The sequence below is a fragment of the Camelus dromedarius genome, chromosome 3 (genome assembly GCF_036321535.1).
Source record: "Camelus dromedarius isolate mCamDro1 chromosome 3, mCamDro1.pat, whole genome shotgun sequence".
Lineage (NCBI taxonomy): Eukaryota > Metazoa > Chordata > Mammalia > Artiodactyla > Camelidae > Camelus > Camelus dromedarius.
Window position 1 is genome coordinate 35,621,327 of NC_087438.1, and position 24,052 is coordinate 35,645,378.

At 38.8% G+C, this 24,052-nt stretch overlaps 2 protein-coding genes across 6 annotated transcripts in view; one reads left to right on the forward strand and one right to left on the reverse strand.

Moving 5' to 3' along the window:
- CDC20B (cell division cycle 20B) overlaps nt 1-24,052 on the reverse strand; it is a 52,489-nt gene that overhangs the window by 26,630 nt on the left and 1,807 nt on the right. The window contains exons 3-4 of the mRNA XM_010977770.3: nt 2,806-3,025; nt 319-449 (exon numbers count right to left, since the gene is read on the reverse strand). Of these exons, the coding sequence (XP_010976072.1) occupies nt 319-449; nt 2,806-3,025 (351 nt within the window). The remainder of the gene's footprint in view (nt 1-318; nt 450-2,805; nt 3,026-24,052) is intronic.
- On the forward strand, nt 13,832-18,955 carry GPX8 (glutathione peroxidase 8 (putative)). 5 transcript variants are annotated; one of them, XM_064484605.1, is made up of 3 exons: nt 13,869-14,274; nt 14,997-15,132; nt 18,353-18,955. In XM_064484605.1, exons 1-3 carry the CDS (start codon nt 14,071-14,073, stop codon nt 18,514-18,516), a joined length of 504 nt encoding a protein of 167 aa, XP_064340675.1. In that variant the 5' UTR covers nt 13,869-14,070; the 3' UTR covers nt 18,517-18,955. The 5 variants fall into 5 exon arrangements, with proteins under 5 accessions (XP_031300986.1, XP_064340675.1, XP_031300979.1 ...); XM_031445119.2 differs by having other exon boundaries at nt 13,952-14,121; XM_010977768.3 differs by having other exon boundaries at nt 13,954-14,274; nt 14,871-15,132.

Genomic DNA, 24,052 nt, shown 5'->3' on the forward strand with positions numbered 1-24,052 from the left:
CTTTTGGCTGAAAGGAAACATAGCATAATACATATAATTTTATTCTATTTTTAATCTTAGCTTTTTGATGGTTAGTCTCATCTCTTTTTTGATGGATACTAATTTTTGATGGATACTTTTTATGTATTTGTTGGATGTTCTATTTCATTTTGGAATTCCCTCTATTCATGTCCTTCATGCATTCTTTTTTTCTGTCAGGAACTCATCATTTTCTTCTTGATTTGTAAGAGCAGATAAGCCAGCTCTTATGTCACATTTGGGACCTAGTTTTCTGAGCTTCTCAAGGTGTGAGATCTTCAGTTTTCTCTCTCCACCTACCTGGCCTTTCGAGGCAACATTTTCCTTCCAGCTTCCATCCAGTGCATGAGGTTCCTTGCAAAAACAGAGAGCAGAGTTAATGGTTCCAAAATTTCCCCTGTTGGGGGTCTTCAGTGGTTCTTTGTAGGATCCTGCCAGAAAAACATTTAGCTTTGAATTTGAATTTTGAATTTTTAAAACAATTTAATCTTTTAAACCTTTGTTTAGAGTTCAGCCCTTGGCATGTACAGTAGAACAGAATGTGAAGACACAGGTCCTCGTCTTTCCAAAATTCTGGGGTGGAGTAGGGTGGAAGGGATGGCACAGGGCCTTATTCAGAGTACTGGGTTCATAAGTGAACACCAGATGAGAAATTGCCTCAGTGGCCTCCAGAGCCAGGAGGAAATGCCAAGATTAAGGACCTGACCTCAACTGCAGCAGCAGCAGCAGCAGCAGAAGCACTTTATCTCTGCAAGGAAAGAACACAATTGTACCTTTAAAGAATGGATACAAACAGTCCAATAGTTTAAAATGATGGAACAAAGAGTATCTGGTTTGCCCAGGCTGTGATCATCCTGCCAGGAAATCACCATGGGATGCTTGCCATCTGGTCTTTGACGTTCACTACATGATCATGAGCAAATCACTTTGCCCCTCCCTCTTCCTACTGCACAAAGATAGAAAGCGAGTTTGAGATGACATTGCTGAAACGCTTCCTAAGTTACAGTCATGGAAGAGTCAATGTCATTTGCATTATTAGTATCCATTTCTATTCTCTTCTCAAGATTGAGAAAGCCCTTTACCAGACTTTTAACTGCACTGAAAACTTTGACAAGTCATCTTCTAAAACTAAATATCTGCTATATCACTTATTCATCAGAGGATTCAAGAGGCCATTGGATTCAGTATCTTGGCCTTTTGCCATGTGACAGTCCCTTCTGCATTTGGACAAACATAGGCTGGATAAACTGTCACTAGTGTTCCTAGAGCCCCTCTCCTCGAGTCCTGGGCTATCCAAAATCTAAGACCTTTCTTACAACCCTGAATCTCCTACTGCTTCAACCAGCTACTTTCAGTATTGATACTGTTCCATGGGAATTTAAATTGCTTAAAAATGATTTGGAATGACAATATCCATTCTAAGTGAAGTAAGACAGCAAGAGAAAGAAAAATGCCATATGATATCACTCATACGTGGAATCTAAAAAAAAAAAAAAAAAGGACACAGATAAACTTATCTACAAAACAGAAACAGACTCACAGACATGGAGAACAAACTTATGGTTACCAGTGGTTAAAGGGAGCGGGAAGGGATAAATTGGGAACTCAGAGGTTGCACCTCTTGGGGAATGATGGAAATGTCAGATATCTTGATAGTGGTGGTGGTTTCATTGGTGTATACATCTGTCAAAACTCATTAAAGTGTACATCTGAAATACGTGTGGTTTATGGTACAGGAAACATACCACAATAAAGGTGTTTTTTAAAAAAAAAAAGTATTTGGGCTCCCTTTCAATCTGCAGGACTGCAGTGACTCATTGTGTCTAATATTGAGAAAAGAGTGACATTACAGTTCACATTTGCCTTAAACATGCTGATAAGACAATGAATTATGTCGCCTAGGATTTTAAGAAGGAAGCACAGAAATTAAATCTCGAAGTGGCAAATTTTGCTTCTGAAGGATGGGAATAAAAAAGCTTGTGCTCACATGAGACATATTTTAGAAAGATAGCTTGTGTTTCAGAGCTTGACTGGTTGATCCTGGATCCCTGCCCACCAGATCAGGGCTTTGGTGCCTATTCCCCGTCCCTGCCCCAGGCAGGCATCAGACGGTCCCACTCTCATCTTTCCTTCCCTTTGCTTTCCTCTTCCCTCTCTTCTTGTTTCCCTCCCCTCGCCTTATCTCACTTCTTCTCATTCTCCTCCTCTCCCCCTTCCCTTTCCCCAACTCCATCTCTCCCCCTCCTCCTCCTCCTCCTTCTTTTCCTTCTTCTTCTCTCTCCCTTTCTCCTCTCTCCTTCCCTCCGTATCTCTCCTTTTCCTTCCTTTTCTTTCTCTTCCACACATCCCCTCCTGTTTTAATCTTTTTTCTTCTCCTATTTCCTACTTGATTATTTCATTACTAATATATCTTTTTCCTGACTGTTTTAGACAAGGAATATTACCAGAGTCATTAAAAATTCGATACTTTGCAAAACAAGAAAGAGATATATTTGCGTGTATACAAATGTATACACATGTTTATACATATTTACAATCTTTACAAAAGGAATCGTCTACAAATATAAATCTCAGAAACATTTTTAAAATGCAACATACTTTCTTTTGGCTTTTTTTTCAGCCCTCCCCTTCCTTATCACCTTGGAAATTTTTTATTTAAAAGAAGAAAAAAAGAAAAGCAGTTGATGAAATGTGACACTAGGTATTTCTTTAAGACAAACATTCTCTCAAAAATATATCTTTTTTTAAGGATTTCAGAGTTAACCTGTGGTATTTCTATTACCTTACCTGGAATCAAGGTCTCTTTCTCAGGCGTTGCCTTCAGTGTAGTTTGTGGGAGGTCAGTGGTTGAATGCTCTTCCCCAAAAGAATGGGCTGCCAGATCCCTGGTTTGGCTTTGCCGCCATCTTGTGGTAATTGGGCTACTGGCAACAGGAACTTCAGCCGACAGCCTCTTCGCAAAGTCGCTCTTAAAGTTAGAATATGTAGGATTGACTGCATCAAATACCTGTTTAACAACAAAAAGATCAGTGATTTATAGCAGCCTCAATGATACAAAAATTCCTTAAAAGAGAATTATAAACAACTCATCTAGTAAAACACAAGCAATATATATATGAAATTTTTAATTTTTGTGACCTGGGAGAATGTTATTTTATAATATATGTATAAAATAAACTTAACACAATTACATATATACGTAGAGCTTCTACTCAAGGGTCTCAAGACATACCGAAGCAGTTTAGGGAGTAATTATCTTTATGCTTATTACTATTACATACAAATATAAAATATGAAGTTGAAAGGGGGCAAGGTATAGCTCAGTGGTAGAGTGAGTACTTAGCATGCATGAGGTCCTGGGTTCAATTCCCAGTATCTCCTTTAAAAAAATAAATAAACTTAATTAAAAACATTGTTTTTAATTTTATAAAAAATAATATTAAAATATGAAGTTGAATAATACTATAATACTGAACATACAAGATGTTTATATAAAATCATAAAATTTCAAATCTGGAAATAAACAGCAATTTTCTAGTCCAATCTCATTTCACAGATAGGAAAACTGAGGCCTAACTTGCTCAACATCTGTCCATCCCCTCTCAGAAACATCAGGAGTTTGGTATTTACAGATCCTTTAGTGATGAGTCATGCCATGTATCTATGTGAAATTAAAATGCAAATGACAAACTAGAAGTGAATTATTTTTTAACAAAATGACAAGCATGTTAGGTTAATATCCTTATATAAATGGCTTTTACAGAAACTTAGACAAGTTCACCATCCTAAGAAAAAAATGAGCAAGGGACATAAAAAAGCAATTCACAAAAGAGATATATAAATGTCCTCAAAATATTCAAGCTCACTAGTAATCAAAAAAATGCAAATTTTAAAACAATAATGAGGCGTTAGCAATGATTTTTTTAAATGACAATTCCCAGTGTTGAAGGTTCTAGAAATAAGCATACAGTGCTGGTGGAGCAATTAGTAACTGGAAAGGACAATTTGGTGATGTGTGTCCAAAGCCTTCAAATATGTGCCTAACCTCAGCTGACCCAACACTTGGTAAAACAGGTCTTTTATTTATTCCCATTTCGCTAATGAAGAAACTGAGGTTTAGAAGTTATGTGAATTGCCCAAGACCACACAGTAAGTGGAGATGCCATACCCTAACCTCATCAGTCTGACTCCACAGTCCACACCTTCAGCTGAGAACACGCTGGTGTGTACTACAGTCTATGTGCTTTCAAGGACAAAAAGATGAGGGGGACTCAGTGTTTACCGATGGAGAAGTAACTGGGTAAACTATGTGATATCCAGCAAAGAGAATACTCTGCAGCCATTAGAAATAATGACAGACAGTAAGGAAATGCAAATCAAAACCACAGCGAAGCACCACCCCACACCCACTAGGATGGCTATAATCAATTGTCAATCGATAACAAGTATTGGTGAGGATACGGAGAAATCAGAACTTTTATACATTGCTTAGGGGAATCCAAAATGGTGCAGCTGCTGTGGGAAAAAGTTTGGCAGTTCCTCAAAAGGTTAAACCTAGAATTACATATGAATAGCATTTCAACTCCTAGGTATATACCCAAGAGAAATGAAAATGGATACTCAAACTCAAACAAATATAGGTACACAGATGCTCATACTGGCATTATTCATAATAGCCAGAAAGTAGAAATAGATAAATAAATTGAGGGGGATGTATGTATGGAATGGAATATATATATTCATATACAGCAATGTATATATGAATATTAACTATAAAAAGGAATGAAGATTAAATGCTACAACATGGATACAACTTGAAAATATTATGACAAGTGAAAGAAGCTAGACACAGAAAGTCACATATTGTATGATTCCACGTATATAAAATAATCAGAATAGGTAAATCCACGGAGACAGAACACAAACTGGTAGTTTCCAGGGGTTGGGGGAAGGAGAAAATGTGGAGAAACTGCTTAATGGGTACCGAGTTTTCTTTTGGGATGGTGAAAATATTTTGGAACTAGATAGAGGTGGTAGTTGCACAACACTGTGAATGTACTAAATACTGCTGAATTTTTTACTTTAAAATGTTTAATTTTATGTTTTTAATTTTTATGATCTCACTTCAGTAAAAAAAACTTTTTTAAAAAATAGGGCAATAGTCAATAAAACATGCAAATGCTTCTACTATATTACCAAGTGAAAAAAGGAACCTATAAGAGTATGTCAATATGGTCCCATCTCCAATCTATAAATAAAAGACAGGAAGGAGATAGGCTAGAACATTAAGGCAGTGAGTACTGGTTTTGTTTGGTTTTTATAGTAAGTGGGTGTGAAGGTGATCGCCCGGCCACCTGCAGTCACTCTGGCTGGTGAGAGGCGCTCTCTCTTTCTCCTCACTGCTTTTCTCTGTTTTCCTCCAGAAACTGCACCAAAAAGGACACCTTCCCCAGAAAAAGAGAAGCCAGGAGCCTGAGGCCTCAGTGTCGTTTCGGGTCAGGTTTTTTGCCTTTCAATTGCTCTACCCCTGTTCTTGGGTTTGGGGTAGGAGCAGGAAAGCTGAGAGCGGGAGAGGCTGAGGGCTGGAGATGTGCACCAGGCACCTCACACTCACAAGCCCAGATTGGAGGGAGCAGCAAGGGAGGAGCTGGCAGAAGCCGGTCTGGAGGGAGAAACACTGCCCACTTGGACTTTCATCTTTCCACTTTTGTGTTTCTCTCCTCCGGGGAAATCCCAGGGCCAACACAATGGCTGGAGCTAGCCGGCCCCAGTTAGAGGGAGACTGAGTGGCGTGACTCTCTCTCCACCTGGAAGGCCTGTGTTTCAGCCTCGGCAAGAAAGAGGGTCAGAGGGGTACTATGTTTTAATAGAAGTTAGAAATTTGGACTTTTCATATCAATTTCCCTACCTTTTAAAGTTTTCAAGGGATTCAAACATTTTAAAACACTGTGGGATGAAGCAAACCCTGTCTGTGGGCCCCATTCAGGCTGTGGGGCTACGTCTACAACCTCTGCAAACACGAGCCAAGCAGACCTCACCCTTCCAGGCAGCAAGATGTCAGGGAGACACCGTATCTGAAGATATATTTAATTTGCAACAAACATGATACTCTTGATCAAAGGTCTTCTTGCAGTCCCAAATTTAAATACACATTTTAAAACAAAATAATCCTGAGTTTCAATGAGGATAAATAAAGAATTTGATATGTCAGCTAAGAAAAATGATCAAGAAATTTCACAGTGACACTGACAACGAGCCATGTCTCTCTGGCTCGTCCACTGTCCCTCTCTCCACGCTCTTTCCCCATCTGGGATGCTTTTGCACAAATCTCTGCTGGGGTAGCTTCCAGCCCACCCTCGTGGCTGGGATCAGCCACCAATCAGCTCCTTCAGGAAGGTGGCTCTGACATTTCTTCCCATTCTAAACCAGGTTGGGCAGGGTACATGACTGTGATGGCTAATTTTATGTGTCAGCTTGACTGGGCTAAGGGATGCCCAGAGAGCTGGTAAAACATTGTTTCTGGATGTCTCTGTGAGGGTGTTCCTGGAAGAGATTAGCTTTTGACTCAGTAGACTGAGTAAAGAGATCCACCCTCACCAACAAAGGTGAGCACCATCCAATCCACTGGGGACACAAATGGAACAAGAAGGCAAAGGAAGGGCAAATTCTCTCTTCTTGAACTGGGACATCTATCTTTTCCTGCCTTCAGACGTCAGAGCTCCTGGTTCTCAGACATTTGGACTCCTTGACTCAGACCAGCCGACTGAGTTGTACCAGCTTTCCTGGTTCTCCAGCTTGAGGATGGCAGGTTGTGGGATTTAACCTCCATAATCTCATATATATCCTGTTGGATCTGTTTCCCCAGAGAATCCTGACTAATTCAATAGTGGTCCCCTAAGATATCCAGATCTGAATCCCTGGGACCTATGAATGTTATCTTATATGGCAAAGGGGTTCTGCAGATGTGATTAAGTTAAGGATCTTGAGATGCGGAGATCATCTCGGATTATCTGGATGGCCACTAAATGAAATCATATGTCCTTCAAGAGGGAGGCAGAGGGACATCTGACTACACATGGAGGAGGAGAAGGCAGTGTGACCACAGAGGCAGAGACTGGAGTGAAGCACAACCAAGAAATGCTGGCTTCATCAGAAATTGGCAGAGGCAAGGAACGGCTTCTCCTGTAAAGCCTCTGGAGGAAAGAAGGCCCTGCTAACTCCCTGGCTTCTACCAGGGAAACTAATTTTGGACTTCTAGGCTCCATAACTAAGAGAATAAATGTGTGCTGGTTTAAGTCACCACATTTGTGGTGATGTGTTACATCAGTCTTTGGAAACTCCTGAGGACTCCTTGTGCTTCCATGGCTCGCTGTGTGTGCTTCCAGTAGAGCCCGGTCACATTTTATTAATAATAACAACATTTACCAAGCACTCAGTATGTGCCAAGCACTGAGATAAATGTATTATAAATGTTTTAGAGGGTTTTTTTATTTAAACTTCATCGCAGCCCTATGAGATAGATATAATTCTTTACCCTATTCTCTAGAGTTGGAAAGTAAAGGTTAATAGGCTTGAACAAGGATAACTTGAGCAAAGATACAGCACTGATAAGCAGTGGATCCGGGATCCAGGCCACTGCATACAGCAGTACACATCACTGTCATTATGAAGGGCAGCCTCTGGAAGATGCAGGGCACAACCTCACAGCCAACCAGGGCAACCCAAGGTTTGAACTCACAAAGTGATTCAGGCCCTGTTTTGTTAGCACCTCTGCTCATGCTGTAGTCTCAACGTTTGTGTCCCCGACTCCGAAAACATAATATTGGAATCCTAACCCCTAAAGATGATGATGTTAGTAGATGGGGCCCTTCAGAAGTGATGAGATCATGAGGGCAGAGCCTTAACAAATGGGATTAGTGTCCTTATTAAAGAGGCCCCACAGAGCTCTCTAGCCACATCCACCATGTGAGGGCACAACGAGCAGTCTGCCACACAGAAGACAGCCCTCCCCCGTCCATGCTGGGACCCTGACCTCAGACTTCCAGCCTCCAGACGTGTGAGAAATAAATTTCTGCTGTTTATAAGCTACCCAGTCTGTGGTATCTTTTATAGCAGCCCACACAGACTAAGACGGCTCATATTCCACTTTTCTGATTATTTTTATGTCCTCCTACTCTATTATCAATTCCTTAAGATCAGGGACTTTGTCTTTTCTCTTACTGTCCTCAGAGTCTAGGACATTATTGGCATCTGGGAGCTCCATAATGAGTAAATGAATGAATCTCTTCCCCTGGAGGCAATTAGCCCTAAAAAGGCACAAGGGATTTAAGAAAGAATTTAAGAGGCAAAGAACTAAGATATTTTCCTTCTTTCTTTTTATTAAGGAGAATGATTTTCAAATTGGACAGGGTATAATAAACATTTCTGCAGAAACTGGAAAGCAAGATAAATTAAGCAATAAGTATTCATCTGGGCATTTTAAATAAGTTCAAGTCCGTAGGGCCAGATCAATGACACCTCAGCACAATGATGACACTTCCAGAACGATACTGATTAGTGATCTATGAAAACACATGACAAATGAGAAAAGTGCTCCCCACAAATTTAGATAGACACATTTTTTCATGGTTTTCCAACAGGAGGAACAAGTATTTGGAAATAAGTAGTTCGCCGCCAGTGGCTGGGATGGCACAAGTCTTTCTGGATCCACATTAGCCTGAATGAATCCCCGGTGACATACTGAAGGGCTTTTGTCCCTGGCTTACGCTGTTTGATTTATCAGTGGCTTGATGGAGATTTATTTATCAAAATTGTTTTCCCTAAATTGAGAAGAAAGTTAAAATATTAAAGGATAGAGCAGAATTCAGAATAAAGTCTGGGACGAAGACCAAAATCAGCAAAATTAAATTCAATAAGAAAAAAATCTTGCCATTTAGATGTTTTTCCATTGCACAGGCCTAACATGGGCGAAAACTGGTAAGAAGTGAAAATGACAGGCCGTATTAGACACTCACCGCCAGAATACGAGTCAGCAGTATAACACTATTACTTTTTTCTAAGCAGAACAACTTTAGGTCCCATTAAGGGAAAAACTGTGTTCAAACAAAAACAAGCAAAACCCCATTATCTCTGCACTGGTGAGAACTCATCTGGAGAACTGTGGCCAGTCTCAGAACCGTTCTTTTAGAAGGAGATGAACAAGCCAGGATTCAAAAATTGAGTTTATTTGGAGGAAAGAGACTGCAATGATAGGAGGTTAGGGAAGACACAGCAACAGAGCAACACATGAATGGAGGGAGGGCATCTGGGGAATCTAATCTAGAGGAAAGAAGATCCCAAAGGAATTGTCTCCTTTAAAGGGAAGCAATTTGCAAAAAAAAAGAAAAGCAAAACTTACTTTGTATTGCTCCCTATGACAAAACAAGGACCAATGAGTGGAAGGAGGCAAATCTGTATTCAACACAAAAAAACTTCAAAGAAGTGCATTTTGAATATATAGTTCTCAGTCAGCCCCTCCACTAACGATATAGGGTTTGTAACAGTACTGACGAACATTTTTTAATAGTTATGTATTCTAATTAATGTTTTAAATTTCTCAATGTTGATGGAAAGTTTTCCCTTATAAAAATTAATTTGAGTAAAATGAATGACTCAATTTGAACAAAGTTAAGTAACTAACAAACGGTATGCAGACAGGGCAAAAATCACAGAGGTGGTATGCAAATGAAACGCTGCGGGGGCCGGGGGCAGGGGGAGTGGGGGAGGATTGTGCTATTTCATCTTCAGTGTTTTTAAACTTTTGTTCAGGATCTATCTCCTGCTGAGGAAATGCCTGTCGCATAGTTTTAAATGACTCAAGTATTTATTAATAGAGAGGAAGAGGAAGATAAGGAAAATAAGACAAAGAAGGGAAAAGGGATGAATGACCTGATACTTAACCATATCAGTGTGGCTTGTTTACCTTTAGAGTTCACATCATATTGACACTAAATTGGGAGGAATTCAGGGCACCAGGGCCAGAAAAATAAATAGAAAGGAACCTAGAGAGGTTAAAAATAAAGTCAGGAAGTGACAATGAAACAACTGGGAAAATAAAAACAAATATACATCTAGTGATAAATAATCTGACACATAAATATTCAGTGGGCTGGAAAAACCTGGACATTCCAAGGAAAGACATGCTGGTGATGGCAGGGTCTTTCCAGAACCTCATGACAGGTAACAAAAGTAACAAAGATGGCACGTTAGCTCTCAGGCATATCCCCCCAATCTCCCTACTAGCCTCTGAATGTCTGCCCCTCCCACCAGGCCCAGCACCACCAGCCCAAAGCAGCAGCAATCTGTCCTCAAGACATTTTGAATTCAGGGTCTCAGCATTATCTCAAATTACTCATGAAGACCAAAATGTTTTTTATCTTCTCATCTTTGAACCTCCAATGCCTCCTGGTGGTAGTGAGCCATACTACCCAAGCAAAAATTGTCATGATCAGATATCCTTTATTCTGCACTGCCAGTGCCTGCCACTGGGGGCTCCAGAGTGTCCTTAGTATTTATCCCTTCCCTTCTATCTCCCTGACCAAGGCTGCCTTCATTAAGCCACTATCATCTCTCAGCTTCACGTGTTGCTCTGGACTCTGACCTCTTCCAGATAACATCAGCACACGTGGCCAAGTTTTTGGTGCTTGTTCTCCACTCCCTCTCTTCTTCAGACCTTTACAGTGATTTCTTATAAAACTAAATGCCTCCTAGTGAATAGAACCCCTTCACCAGAGTACTGCAGCAATCTCACCTATCACGTTTCCTAAGTAAACATATTTTTTCTATTACAGAGAAATGGTTTAACATCATTAAAATAATTTTGGTTAGGAAGCTGAAAGTCCTAAACTCTAGTCTTGGCTGTCCCACTTACTTACTAGTTCTGCGATCTTGGGTGAATTATTAACTTCTTCCTATTTCAAAGAATTTTTGCATAATGTCTGTAAAAAGATTTATACAACACATGATCCCCTTTAATATAAGTATATGCATATTTATTTGTATATTAAATATGCAAAAATAGCTTCCTACAAGCATGTCATTTGTTCATTTATTTATTTATTTATGGGGCCCATGTAGAGTAGAAAGCTCTTACAAACGTAAGTCATTTCTTTAGCACTTGGTTATTTGCTGACTTATAATTGTTTCTGATTGTTCCATGTGTGCTTTGTCTCCAAAATTGATTGCAAGCTAGTGTGAGGCTGTCTCCATCAATTATACTTTATTATATCTTCCACAGTGCCTGAGTTGGTTGATTATCTGAGTCAAACTGCTTGATCCCATTCTTGGCCCAGTAGCTTCCCTTAACCTTAAATTTCAACCTCATCAGTCTCTTCCCCTCCTTTAGGAAGCCTTCCTGTATCTTCTGAAAGAGTGCTGGTGGGTTTTTTAGCATATGATCTCCTATGCAGAGAAATTTGCAATGTGGATTTACTTATAATCTGAGGATGGTCTCTAGTATAAACAGAATGTGTAAGCAATGATGACAGATCCCCAGAAAGCTGAGAGATGATGATATCAAAATATATACAGAGAAAGACTCTACCAAGAGAAGAGATTTCTAAGGTCCAAAATCTATCTGTGTTCACCACTGTCTAGGGTGGGAGTTCCCCAAACTGTTGCCTTGCATGTTTGGTTAATGGGCCTATGGATATTCATATATATATATATATATATCATGCTTCTAAGCCTTAAGAATCATAAATTAACAAATTGGCTCTGATTTCATCTTTGACAAGAGACTTACCTAAGCTTTCAAAGTCATTTTCATGTAGAGTGAATTTTCTGGGCAAACTACCATGAATCATCAGGTCTGCACAATTGTTTTATTTCTGCTTGTAAAAGCTGGCATGCTGGCTCATACAGCAATTTCTTGCAAGTTCATACAGAATTAATATTGGCCTTCTCAAGTCCATTCAGCTCTGGATAACTCAATGGGAGATTCTTTACATAGAAAACAATGGACTACAAACTATTATAATGATTTTATCAAAATAATATCACCCTGTCGGGCCCTGCCTGGGGGATGGTCAGTCAACGTCCCTCCCAGAGGTGCCCCTCCATCCCTTCCTTCAAAGCACAGTTATAATGGGATGGGTTTACAGGGTTCAAATTACAGCAGGTTGTATGTATTAACTTTTAAAGCCATTTACTTGGACAGCCTGAGGAGTTAAAGTACCTAGTATAGATACAGAGATACGAAGCACATCTACTAGGGAAGACAAAGGGAAACCAAAGAAGCTTATTGCTCTGCAAGCCAGAAAAAGATTGAAGTCTAAAGTTCCTCAAACCTAAATGTTCACTTGAGTCAAGAGGATCTCGTAAAAATGCAGATTCTGATTCAGAAAGGCTGGGGTGGGGCCTGAGATGCTGTTTCCAACAAGCACCCAGGTGACAGCAGTGCTGCAGACAAGGTCCTGACTTGGAGGAGCAAGGCCAGAGAATTTAAATTACATAGCAGTGTTATAAACACAAGGACTTTGACTTTATCGATAACTCAGCAACAGAACACCAAAGCAAAGTCACCACAGTTGAGAAGTAATATAATACATTTTGTGCACATTTTTAGTTACTAGAAATTACATTTACAAGAAAATAGTTTTCTTTTGTATCCTTTCTTGTGTCAGGCCCCAGAATGGGAGTGAAGTGGTTTATGGTCTTTGACAGGTTTATGTGCCAAAGCTGTGGGCGTTGCTCAGCTACCTCTAAACACACACAGCCCAGAAGCTGGGGCCAGAGCAGAGCTGGCAGCCTCCTTAGCACATCCCCTTAAGCTCCAAAGATCTAAAAGTGATGGGGAGGGACTCTCGCAGGCATCTCAGATCATTCTGTGCATTTCCCATCACTTTCTGGAAACTCACAACACCAACAGTCAGGCCCTAGTGGAACAAAGCACCTTCATACAAAACTTGCTATGTGCCTTAAACAGGGCATTTTCCAAGGTGGCTAAAGGAAACGTGGATTTCAGGATACATAGCTCTCAATTTCTTCTCCATACTGACCCCTAAAATTTTCTACAATATTGGACCTCCTGTAGAAGGCAAGAGCCACAGGAAAAATAAAGATTAAAAAATGAAGCAACTAGGTGATACACCAAAGGAGATGTGGGCTTGGTGGGGGGGGGGTGTCTTTTTGCCTTTTGAAAGGAATTATCTTACTTAATTGTTAAATTCCTGTTTTATTATAGAGCTCAGTATTTTTCCTTCTATAGTTTGCAGACCATTGGTGAAACTTGAAATCATTTTCATGGGTCAGAACCAAGCTGTTTTAAAAATGCAATAGCCCAGGGTGCATCACAGTTCAAAGGGGAAGCCTTGTTTCATCAAACTTCTCAGTTATACTGTAAAGTGCATTTCTTACTGTGCATCATAATCAAAAATTTGAAAAATTAGTAGACTATAGTTTGCTTTATGATAGAGGGTTTTTTAAAGCCATCAGTTTTTAATCAATTTATTTTTACTATATTCACCTGGCACTGCCTTAGCTAAATGAGGTCAGAGCAAGTAAATTTTTCAGGTATTTCACTGCCCTTTCCACTATAAATTCCGTGAACTCATAGAGCATGCTTAATCCATACATATAACATTAAATTCCTATAGGTCATATATCATATTAATAGATCAATTTAATCGATACTGAAGTATTCCTGAATTATACACCCAACTCTCTATCTCTGGCCAATTGCTGGGAGCACTTCACAGCTTTCAAGTTACAAGGGCACCATCTACTGGTGAAATATTTTCTTTGTTACGACGATACTAAAGAGCCACCAAAAATGTCCTGATTTTTCTAGCAAAAACTGCAACGACATCCTATAAATACATTGATATTCTTTACAGCCTTTTACTTAATTTAGGAGTTTCACTCCATTCTCGATCTGAGAAGGGTCCTTCCATTCCTCAGCAGGGAAAGGAGCTAGTCTGTCCTTCCTGTCTTTCCGTTAAGCTGAGCCGGTTTCAGGTTTCAGCTCCTCCTTGAATTCCAGCCTGCTGAGACGTCCCTCTAGAAATCTCCAAAATGGAGCCTCTCACAGCCTACCCTTTGAGATGTTCAGGGCCCAAAGCAAAGGTATTTGCAGTTTTGCTGTCTATGGTTCTATGTACAGTAATGCTATTTCTTCTACAACTAAAATTCCTAAAACCTAAAATCAACAGCTTTTATACCTTCGAAGTGAAAGATGCAAAAGGAAGAACGGTTTCTCTGGAAAAGTTTAGAGGCAAAGTAAGTTGCATCTTCTGACTTTAATTTCTGTTGTTTGTCCATATTCTCTGTTTATTCTCTTAATAGTCAATTTTTCGCTGTTAAATGGTCATGTGATAATTTCATTCTCAAAGTGATGTTATTAGTGTATCACTTTAGCCATCAGAGTTCTCATAGTGTATATACTTCTAATTGATAAACTCTCATTATCTTAACTGTTTGCTTTAAAATGTTTTAAGTGCTGAATTAATAATACATTAAGTTGTTTAGGAAATCATAATAGTAATATGAGTATGGAGACATTAATGAAAATATTAATTCCATAATCTAATAACATTAAAAAGCGCTCTATCAGTAATCATATTTTATCTTTTTATTTAAAAATATACTTTTGTGAGTACCTGGGGCTTTTTCAATAGTAGTGATTTTTCAGACTTTTAACTTATGCATCTGGGTTATGATTTTCAATAGAATTGGTTATGTCTAAAAATATGAAATAACCCTCTATCAAAGATTGTATTCCCCCAACATGGTTTAGGATTTTAACTTCTTGCAGAATTTTTTTTAATCTTTTATTTGCTTCACTTTCCGGTTGAATTTTTTTCTTTTTCCGGGAGGTTGCACTAGTTGTAAACGTGGCTAGTGACTGCCAACTCACAGACAGAAATTACTTAGCACTGCAGGAACTACACAAAGAGTTTGGACCATTCCACTTCAGCGTCTTGGCTTTTCCTTGCAATCAGTTTGGAGACTCGGAGCCCCGCCCAAGCAAGGAAGTAGTAACTTTTGCAAGAAATAACTACGGAGTAACATTCCCCATCTTCCACAAGATTAAGATTCTAGGATCGGAAGCAGAACCTGCATTCAGATTTCTTGTTGGTAAATATCCACCTTGCCTTGCTAATGTAATGTTTTTAATTGCTTTTTACTTTTAAAACCAATGTACCAGGACCATACTTTCCTATTTCATTTGAAATGTTTTAGTGGCACAGTTTTATAAAACTATCAAAGAGTTATATTCTCATCCTTTGTAACTTTCTAGAAGTTATACTTCCCTGAAATCAATGTTTCAGCCTCTTGGATGGCAAAATAAATCTACTCCAATGTATTTTATTCCTTATGATCATTTTCCTGAAGAATGTACTTTCAGTGTAGTCATGGCAATTTCTCAAAATATTTCAATCCTCCTCTCATTTAACTAGTTTGTGGGCCAATGTCTTTCTTCTTTATTAAAGCTGTACATCCCTCATGAATATTGATAAGGATTATTAGTTAAACTTATCTTTGTGGTTAATTTTATGTTGCCCTACTTATCTGAGATATTATCCTCAAGGGTGAATAACATCTCAGTGTGCCAGGTGGTTTTTGGTAAAATTCAAAACAATATATCTTGATTGTTTTGGAGGAGGATAGTGTTAGGTCATCTCAGTAATTAAGCTAGTTACAGAAATCTATATTTAAAGCTTTTCTGGCATAAAGTCAGTATACTGACTAAGATCAAAGCTTTGGCGCCAGTGTACCGGGTTGAAACCCCTGCTCTATTGCTTTTGCTGTGTGGCTTCGGGCACATAACTTAACTTCTCTGTGCCTGTTTCCTCATTTGTAAAATGACATTATCAATAGTACCTTCCCCTTAAGATTGTTTGGAGGGTTAATTGTGTTAATAATAAAAGTAAAGTACTTACAGGCATTCAGCTTACACTGTGCCAGGCACTATTCTAAAGGACATTCAACTAATGTTCTCTCATCTAACTTAGGCAAATGATATCTTCAGTCCTGTTCTCATTGGAGGTAATTTGAGTTTTGATAAAACCATGACCTCAGCCAGGCAATCAAGCTTTCAATCCAACAAACCAGCTAATGATGTTCTATATTTCATTTAAGTATTAAATCAGAATCTTCCAAAAACAATATATTTAATTTCTAGGGAAAGTCAATATAACGCCTAACATTATGAATAGCAGCTAGAGTGAGGTCTTCATTCCTTTTACTTCCAGGGTTCACTGAGGAGAGAAAAGCCAGAGCACGTGCCCTTGCATTCATTTCTCAATTATAGCAGCCAAATACTTGGGCGCAATAGCTTCTAGGTTCTTCCCCTTTGTCACTAGAAAACCTTCTGAAAGTCCACTACTCTGTAATCAAAAAGGTAACAGTGATATAAGGTTTCACAGAAGTTAGATAAAGCTCCAGAGACAGACTGTGAGATGACTGCCAAGTGAACCTTAGATCTTTTAAAATTGGCCAAAATGGGCAGTAACTGATCATGTGGTCACAAACAGGACTGCTCTGTACCCAGTGAGCAGGTTGTTTACTAAACAAGGCACCTGAGTGGAAAGGCAAGTAGGGGCTGAAACCCAGGCGAGTGCAAGGTTATATGCTGAGACACTGTACCCATCTAGAAGGGTATCTTTTTCTAATTCACCCAAAGATGTTACACTGGCTAGAAAGAGGCTTGCCCTGATGGGCATTATCTTTAAAAACACAATTTCCATTATAGAAAATGGTAATTTTTCAAAATGATTTTAAGAAGGCTTTAATTAATAATACAATGTTCATACCGAGTCATTGATGTTTGAGCTGATCAGCAATACTTTCTAAAACTGCAATAACAAATTTAAATACTTGGCACGGTTTGCAAAGTAAAGCACATGTAAGTAAATATTAGGCTACTTTTAATTTAGTATTTTTAACCTATACTCCTACATTGGTTCTTTCCCAGCATAAAACAAAGTATTCCCACCTTTAAAAACTCTAGGCAATGTGTTCCTTCTACCTACTTCATCACTACTGTTTTTAAAAGAATAGTTAACACATCTTTCCTCCACCTCCCTGTCTGTTTCTTTCTTAGATCACCATATTTGGCCTCTAACTCCACGACTCTCTGAGCCTGGCAGGTCCCGGTACCTATCACTCCCACTCTGGACCCTTCTCTTTCTCCTTTGCAGCTTCCTCTTTTCCACCCACCCTCTACTGATCCTCAGGATTCTGCCACATCCTCTTGGGCTCTTCTAACTCTTCCCTTTCCCTGGGTGAGCTCTCTCTCCTAAACTCCAAAACCTCCTCTGATTGGGTATCCCACATACACCTGAATCCCTTCGTGTACAAAATGGAATTTGTCATCTTCCCCTAAAATCTGCTTGCTTTGCCATGTTCCCTGTTTTAAGAGCAGGAGCTCTGCAGTAAGAAGGCCTAGATCTCAATCTGGGTTCTACCACGCACTAGCCATGTGACCATGAGTCTAGGCCTCCATTTTTCTCGTCTGCAAAATGGGGATAATAATACCCACCTCACGGTGGGGGATGGGGTGAAAGGGGAGGGTATTGCTCAGTGATAGAGCGTGTGCTTAGCATGCACGAGGTTCTGGGTTCAACCCCCAGTACCTCCATTAAAAATAAATAAATAAATAAACCTATTAACAATAATACCCACGTCACAGGGTTGCTGTGAAGATTAAATGAGAGGATTCATTTAAAGCACCGAGCATACATATTAGTAGTCACATAATAGGCACTTGGTAATTTTTAGTTATAATTATTTATATTTTTCCTCATGTTAGTCAATAATAATGCACATAAATCCTATATGATATAAATAGAAAAAACTTTCTTTTATAAATTAAGATGTATCAAAAGGATGTCTAATTTCTCAAAATAATATTTAGAATTCCTGTTTTCAGCTACGTAACATGTAACAATATCAGAAACATAGATATATTTACTATGAAAAGTAATCCGTACATTCCCATCACCACAGATCTTTAGAACATCATTTTATCCTAAAAAATGTTCAGAAATTGAAAGTTTTGAGCTAGTGACAGGGTAGCTTTTTGGGATTGAGATCAACAAATCTAAAATAAACCATTTTATTTCATTTCATGATTCCAAGTCAGTAGAATCATCAGTAAAGTCAGCAAGTACATAGAAATCTGGTTGCACAAACTTTGAGTTGCCTTGTTTGGGTGTTTTAATTTTTGTTTTGTTTTTAACATGATGACAATCCTAGAACTTGACTCTAAAGTCATCTATGCAGATAGTGATGGAAATGAAAGTCTTTACAAAGAATAAAATTTTACTCATGAAAATATATTCTGATATTTTAGATTCTTCGAAGAAGGAACCAAAGTGGAATTTTTGGAAGTATCTGGTCAACCCCGAGGGTCAAGTTGTGAAGTCCTGGAGGCCAGAGGAACCCATTGAAGTCATCAGGCCTGAGATAGCAGCTCTGATTAGACAAATGATCATAAAAAAGAAAGAGGATCTATGAAAACGCCATCGAACCATTCTAAGGCAATAGTCAGACTACAGAAATGTCTCCATGAGGGCTTGGTCCCATTTTAAATACTCTGACAAGTAAATGTGGTACTGAAGGAAGATTTTCCCTCTAAGTTATCTTACCACTAAGTGGTAATGAATGTCCCCACAATAGCGATGTTATCCAAAGCAAAAATAAAGAGCAGCCAAAGAATCTAAATGAAATATATTAAATACTTCACCTGACCACATGAAATAATTCAGAATACAGTCATCAGTGTGCTTCAATAGCCTATTATTTGACTTGACATTTTCTAGGACTGTACTGGATAGAAATGGCAACATACTAACAACTCTGAATTTAGGACACTGTGTGAAATTTCTGGAGTAACTAACTGTAAATGACTATTTTTATGTAATAAAAGACAAAATAAAGTTTGCAAAATGTGAAATGTATGTACATAGATTCTAATCCTTATGTATTTTTATCTGATCCATATGTAGGATTTTGTTTTTAAGTACAGGTTCATGGTATGTTTTACTACAATCAGCCAAATAGTCATTTATAAGTGACATTATCATAACATTTGAAAAAGTTTTCATCATCTTCAACGTTTATTTTTTTCCAGAAGCAACTCAAATTCCATAATTAGAATAGTAACAGTTGAGTCAGTCTGTATTTCTGAGTAAAAACCCCAAGTGTAAGAAAAAGGCCAGGAGTATATAATCATACAGCTTGATTCCTTATGAGTTAATTGCAGTTGCCCATCCAGTCAGACTAGATTAGCCATGTGGAAAGAATTCAATGCTGCATCATTCTCATGGCTGAAATAATAGGAATCAACTCCAAACAGTCAAAACTCTTAATGTAAAAAAAGGAGTGACTGCAATTGCATGATTCCTAGAAAAACATCAGCAATCACTAAGCCTTCTGATAGAGTCACAACATAGCCTTTTCCCCCAAAGTCCTGACCTTTTTGTTTTGTCAGCCTTCAAATTACTGCCTAACAAAGCAACATGCCAAGTTGTAAAGGTTAATTATTGCCTCATGAAATATATATTCATTTCATAAAAGAATTAAACAGGAATATTGGGGTGAAAAAAGTCATGTACAATTTGGCTAAGAAGGAAGACCCAGTCTAAGTTACTGTGAACTGGTTCTCCAGTTCCGACCTGATAAAGTGAACGTGAAGATTCTTTTTTATGGTGAAGTCAGTAATGCCGCGTCAGTATATAATTCTGCAGAAGTGTTTAAAGTTCTTAGAGACACCAAAAATACTTCTTGGAATACCTTCTGCTTCAAAGTATATGTCCAACCACCCAGCTCTGAATGTAGTTAGTAAGATATCTGGTGGTGGTGGAGGTGTCCCTCCCCTCAGGTCAAGAGGCTCCGCAGGGGCACCTCAAGGATGGCCAGTCAGTGTGTGAGCGAGCCTGCTTCTGCCTCTCACCAGCAGCCTGGCCTTGAGCCAGGCACTTGACTACTTTTCAGTTTCCTCACCTGTAAACTGGGGAGGAGGGTCAAACTGAACAAAAAGCCACTTTCAACTTGCCAAGGTTTTTCAATTGATCAGAAATCGGTACTAACCTGGATTGTTGTTGAAATGGAATGAGAGAGGGTATAGCTCAGAAGTAGAGCATCTGCTTAGCATGCACGAAGTCCTGGGTTCAATCCCCAGTACCTCTATTAAATATATAAACCAAAATAACCTCTCCCTGAAAAAAGAACTCTGAACAAAGCTTATTTTTTTAAAAAAAGAATTCTAGAAAGAAAAGAAATGGAAGCGACCTAACCATTCTATCTGTCCTTTGCAAAATTGCCCCCAAAAGCCTGTAAGCAATTTGAATTCTGGGCCTCTAAGCAAAATTTTGTTTAGGGCAGTCCCTCCAAGTGTTGCTTGCAGAACACTCTCACCATATACCCCCACTTACGACTTCCCTGAGTTCATAGCACTACTGTGGGGCTGCCGGGTGTTTATGTGCTCACACCAGAGCATGAACAGAAGTGTACCTGCCAGCACTGCAGAGGCTACATAGACGCCCCACTGCCAGGCAGATGGTAATGGAGCTGCACTGGGGAACGACCAGGACTGTCCTGGTGAACGCACTTCCCAGGTCCATCCTGCCACAAATCACTAGGTCTCTCCAAAGCCACATAAAGTGGCTTTTTCACTTACATATCTCCAACCTTGGTTGCCTTATTCAACCTATAATCTCTCATCTAGTTAGTGCTTGATTCTCTCCTCTTGCCCCCCTGAATACGCAAGGAAGGCTGGTGGGGATTGGAAAATGTGCCGTATAAATGTCCATCCAGGGTTCTGTAACCACCAGGCCACGTGCGGTCAAAGGGAGTAGAGCCATCTGCCGACGTGCTGCTGCCTGTGACTCAGATGTCTCATGCGAATACCGCCAGGCAGACACACAGAGGAAAAGCTGCCTCTTTCTTGAATTGAGCATAATATCTTCTCTATCTCAAGCATCAGAAAGTCTGGGACATAGACTGTTATGGGCTGCCTGGACTGAGAAGTGTAACAGAAAAATGCAGGCACCACACGAAAGAGTACTCAGCGCTTGTCCTCTTGACAAAAGGGACAAAATCAAATGCTTTTAATTATGGTTAATAATTCATTGACTTCAAGTTTGTTTCGGTTTATTTTATTTGGGAAGTGAGACGAGGACTTCATACTAACTCCTGATCAACACTTCATGGCAGATGTAACAACAGAGAGTGTTGGAGACTGGAATAAATATGAATTTGCCTGAAATATTCCCTAAACATTATGCTTCATTTTTTGAAAATGCTAATTATAATGTACCTATAGTATGTATAGGTACATATAATTCTTATAATGTACATTATATTTACATATGTACATATAAAATTCTTACTAATTATAGTATATATAACATATACACAGTGGTGGCTGGTAAATGTTTAACAACCAGCTCTCTGGAGGAGAAGTCCCAATTTGCAGCTTTTGCAATTTCCATGGTGTGAATGCTCCCACATGGCCAATTTTAATGTACTAATAGTTTAATAGCTGGCTTGCAAAATTTGAAAATTTAACAATCGGTTCCCACAAACCAGGACGAGCTGGCTCCAGCACAACAAAGTTTTTAAAATCAGACTAGATCAGGGCATCATAAGACTCTCCAAAGAGAAAAATCTAAAGCAAAAACATATATACTCTTTATTTTTATTATATACTATTTTGACAGGTTATACATAAATGTGGAAGTATATGCAGTTACTGAATTATGAAAAGCTGCTAACATTATAACTATATAATCACACTAGACCCTAACAACCTAACTGAATTGCCTGCAGGTAATCTCAAGTAGGAAAACACTCCAGTAAAAAAGAAGAAAAAGAAATGTAGACAAAGTCCAAGAAGGAAAAACAAATACTATTTCTCTATATTTATTTTCTTTAAACATAATACCTGTGTTTCAAGACTGCCTGTTGCAAGCGAAAAGTCTTGAGTGACCCCTGTACAAAATTATGTTCAGTCCAGATACTGTGCTCCTTTGAAAGAAAAATGTCATGTTTGGATGGAGCTAATATGGAGATGTTCTGTGTGTGTTGATCCCTCAACTTGACTTCATCTTCCACAGGGAATAAAATCCTAACTGTCACACCTGGAAACTGACACATCACCCTTCTGCCCACCCTTCTCTCCCTCTTCCCGCTGAACAGTTGAGGCAACATCTGGCAGAGGGAAGCATTCTCATAGCGGGGCAGGGGGAGTGTGGCGGAGGGATGGATGCGAGTAAAAAGCAGTGAGGAATTAGGATGCCTTCCAGAAGGTATGGTGGGAAGCTACATACCCAGCACGAGTGAGAAAACACAGTGGCTGCCCCGAGAGAAAACACCTGAGAGAAAATACGTCCAACCAGCATGGCCTCTGTCCTCTTTTCTCGACCCCCTTCCCTCTCCTCTTCCTTTGACATTCCGAGTGTGGACCCCTCTCTCTCCCTCTCCTCCTATGGAAATGTTTTCTTTTTTAATTTATACATGCATTCACCTCCTTACCCACTGGTCTCCTTATTCATCTTTACTGCATTCCATCCTTTCCTTTCTCATCATCTCAATAATAGCAACTGAAACATGTATTCTGTCTATTGAATATAAATGTTGGTGTTTTATGTCTCACTCTTTAGTTTAAAAAATTAAAACACATGGGACAAGACTTCTAAATCTAGTAGGTTTTATTTTTATCAACAGGTCAGTCACTTTCTATAGAAAATAACAGGTTGAAATTTAACCTTTAAAAAAAAACAAGATGAAAAGAATATTTACATGGAAGGGCTACTTAAACACAAAGATGCTGGAAATGGAATATTAGACAACAATAAAAAGAGGATGAGATTTGAAAGCAGCAAAATGCATAAGAATCAAATTACAGGTACTTATTTAACCTATGGTTCTAGAAATGTTTAAATAAGGTAAGAATTAAAATTATTTTACCAACAACTTACAATCCAATGCAGTATAGAATGTGATATATTTCTCATCTCACTTGGGGTGTAAATAATTGACCAGCCCACCAAAGTCAGTTCCATGAACTTGCTACAAATGTCTATACAACTACACTGTATGTCTGTGCCCCAGGACAACCTGACACTGCTCCATGGGTCAAAATGGCCTTCAAGGGAACAAGAAAAATATTTTAAATTATATTATATAGCCAGTTCTTTCCAATTCATGAGCTAAATCTCATGCTGTTTTCCAAATACTGTATGGGTCTGTGATTTTACAGAAAATGAAGTGAAGAATTGAGGCAAATTTTCCAAATAATTCAATCCCAGTCCCACAGCCCTCCAAAATCCCCAATTTTCTTGATAGTCAAGTGAAAATATTTTAATTGACTGACTCATCTGGAAAGTTACCTCAATTCTCCCTTCAACTGTACACACATATGGTACTTGAGACCTACTCTCATGTCATATTAAGAAACTGAGCACCCAAAAAGAATACTAAAGACTTAGTTGAAAATCTGGGGAAATATATTAGGCTTTCCATTCCAAACTGTCCTTATATTCTAAGCTTTATATTTAAAATAAGTGTCTAATTTCACAAATACTTTAATACTTTCCACAAGTATTAGAGACTCTAGAATATTACCAAAAATGTTTTAAATAATTAGTTGGAGTAGTTTCTTCACCATTATAAAGCTGTCCATTGTATTATAACTGAATAGCAATAATAAGGATTACGATAAAGCATGTCCTGGTTCATGGCAAAAAGCACACCCACACACACATATTACTTACAGATTTAATTACACTCTGATGTTCATTGTATATGCAATAAGATAGCAGTTGCATGTTAGCTGATGCCATTCACGTATTCAACCAGCTAACAATACACTGCCAACCCATCACACACAGATAACCAATGCACTTCGTTAACAAGAAGAATTTATCCAGAAGCAAGTGGCAGGGTAGTTGTGGCTGCTGAATTGATCCAAAGCAGCCAGCTAACAATACACTGCCTACCTGATTCAGGTCACTGCTGCTTTTCATGGCCCATGAAGTCACTAAGGCTA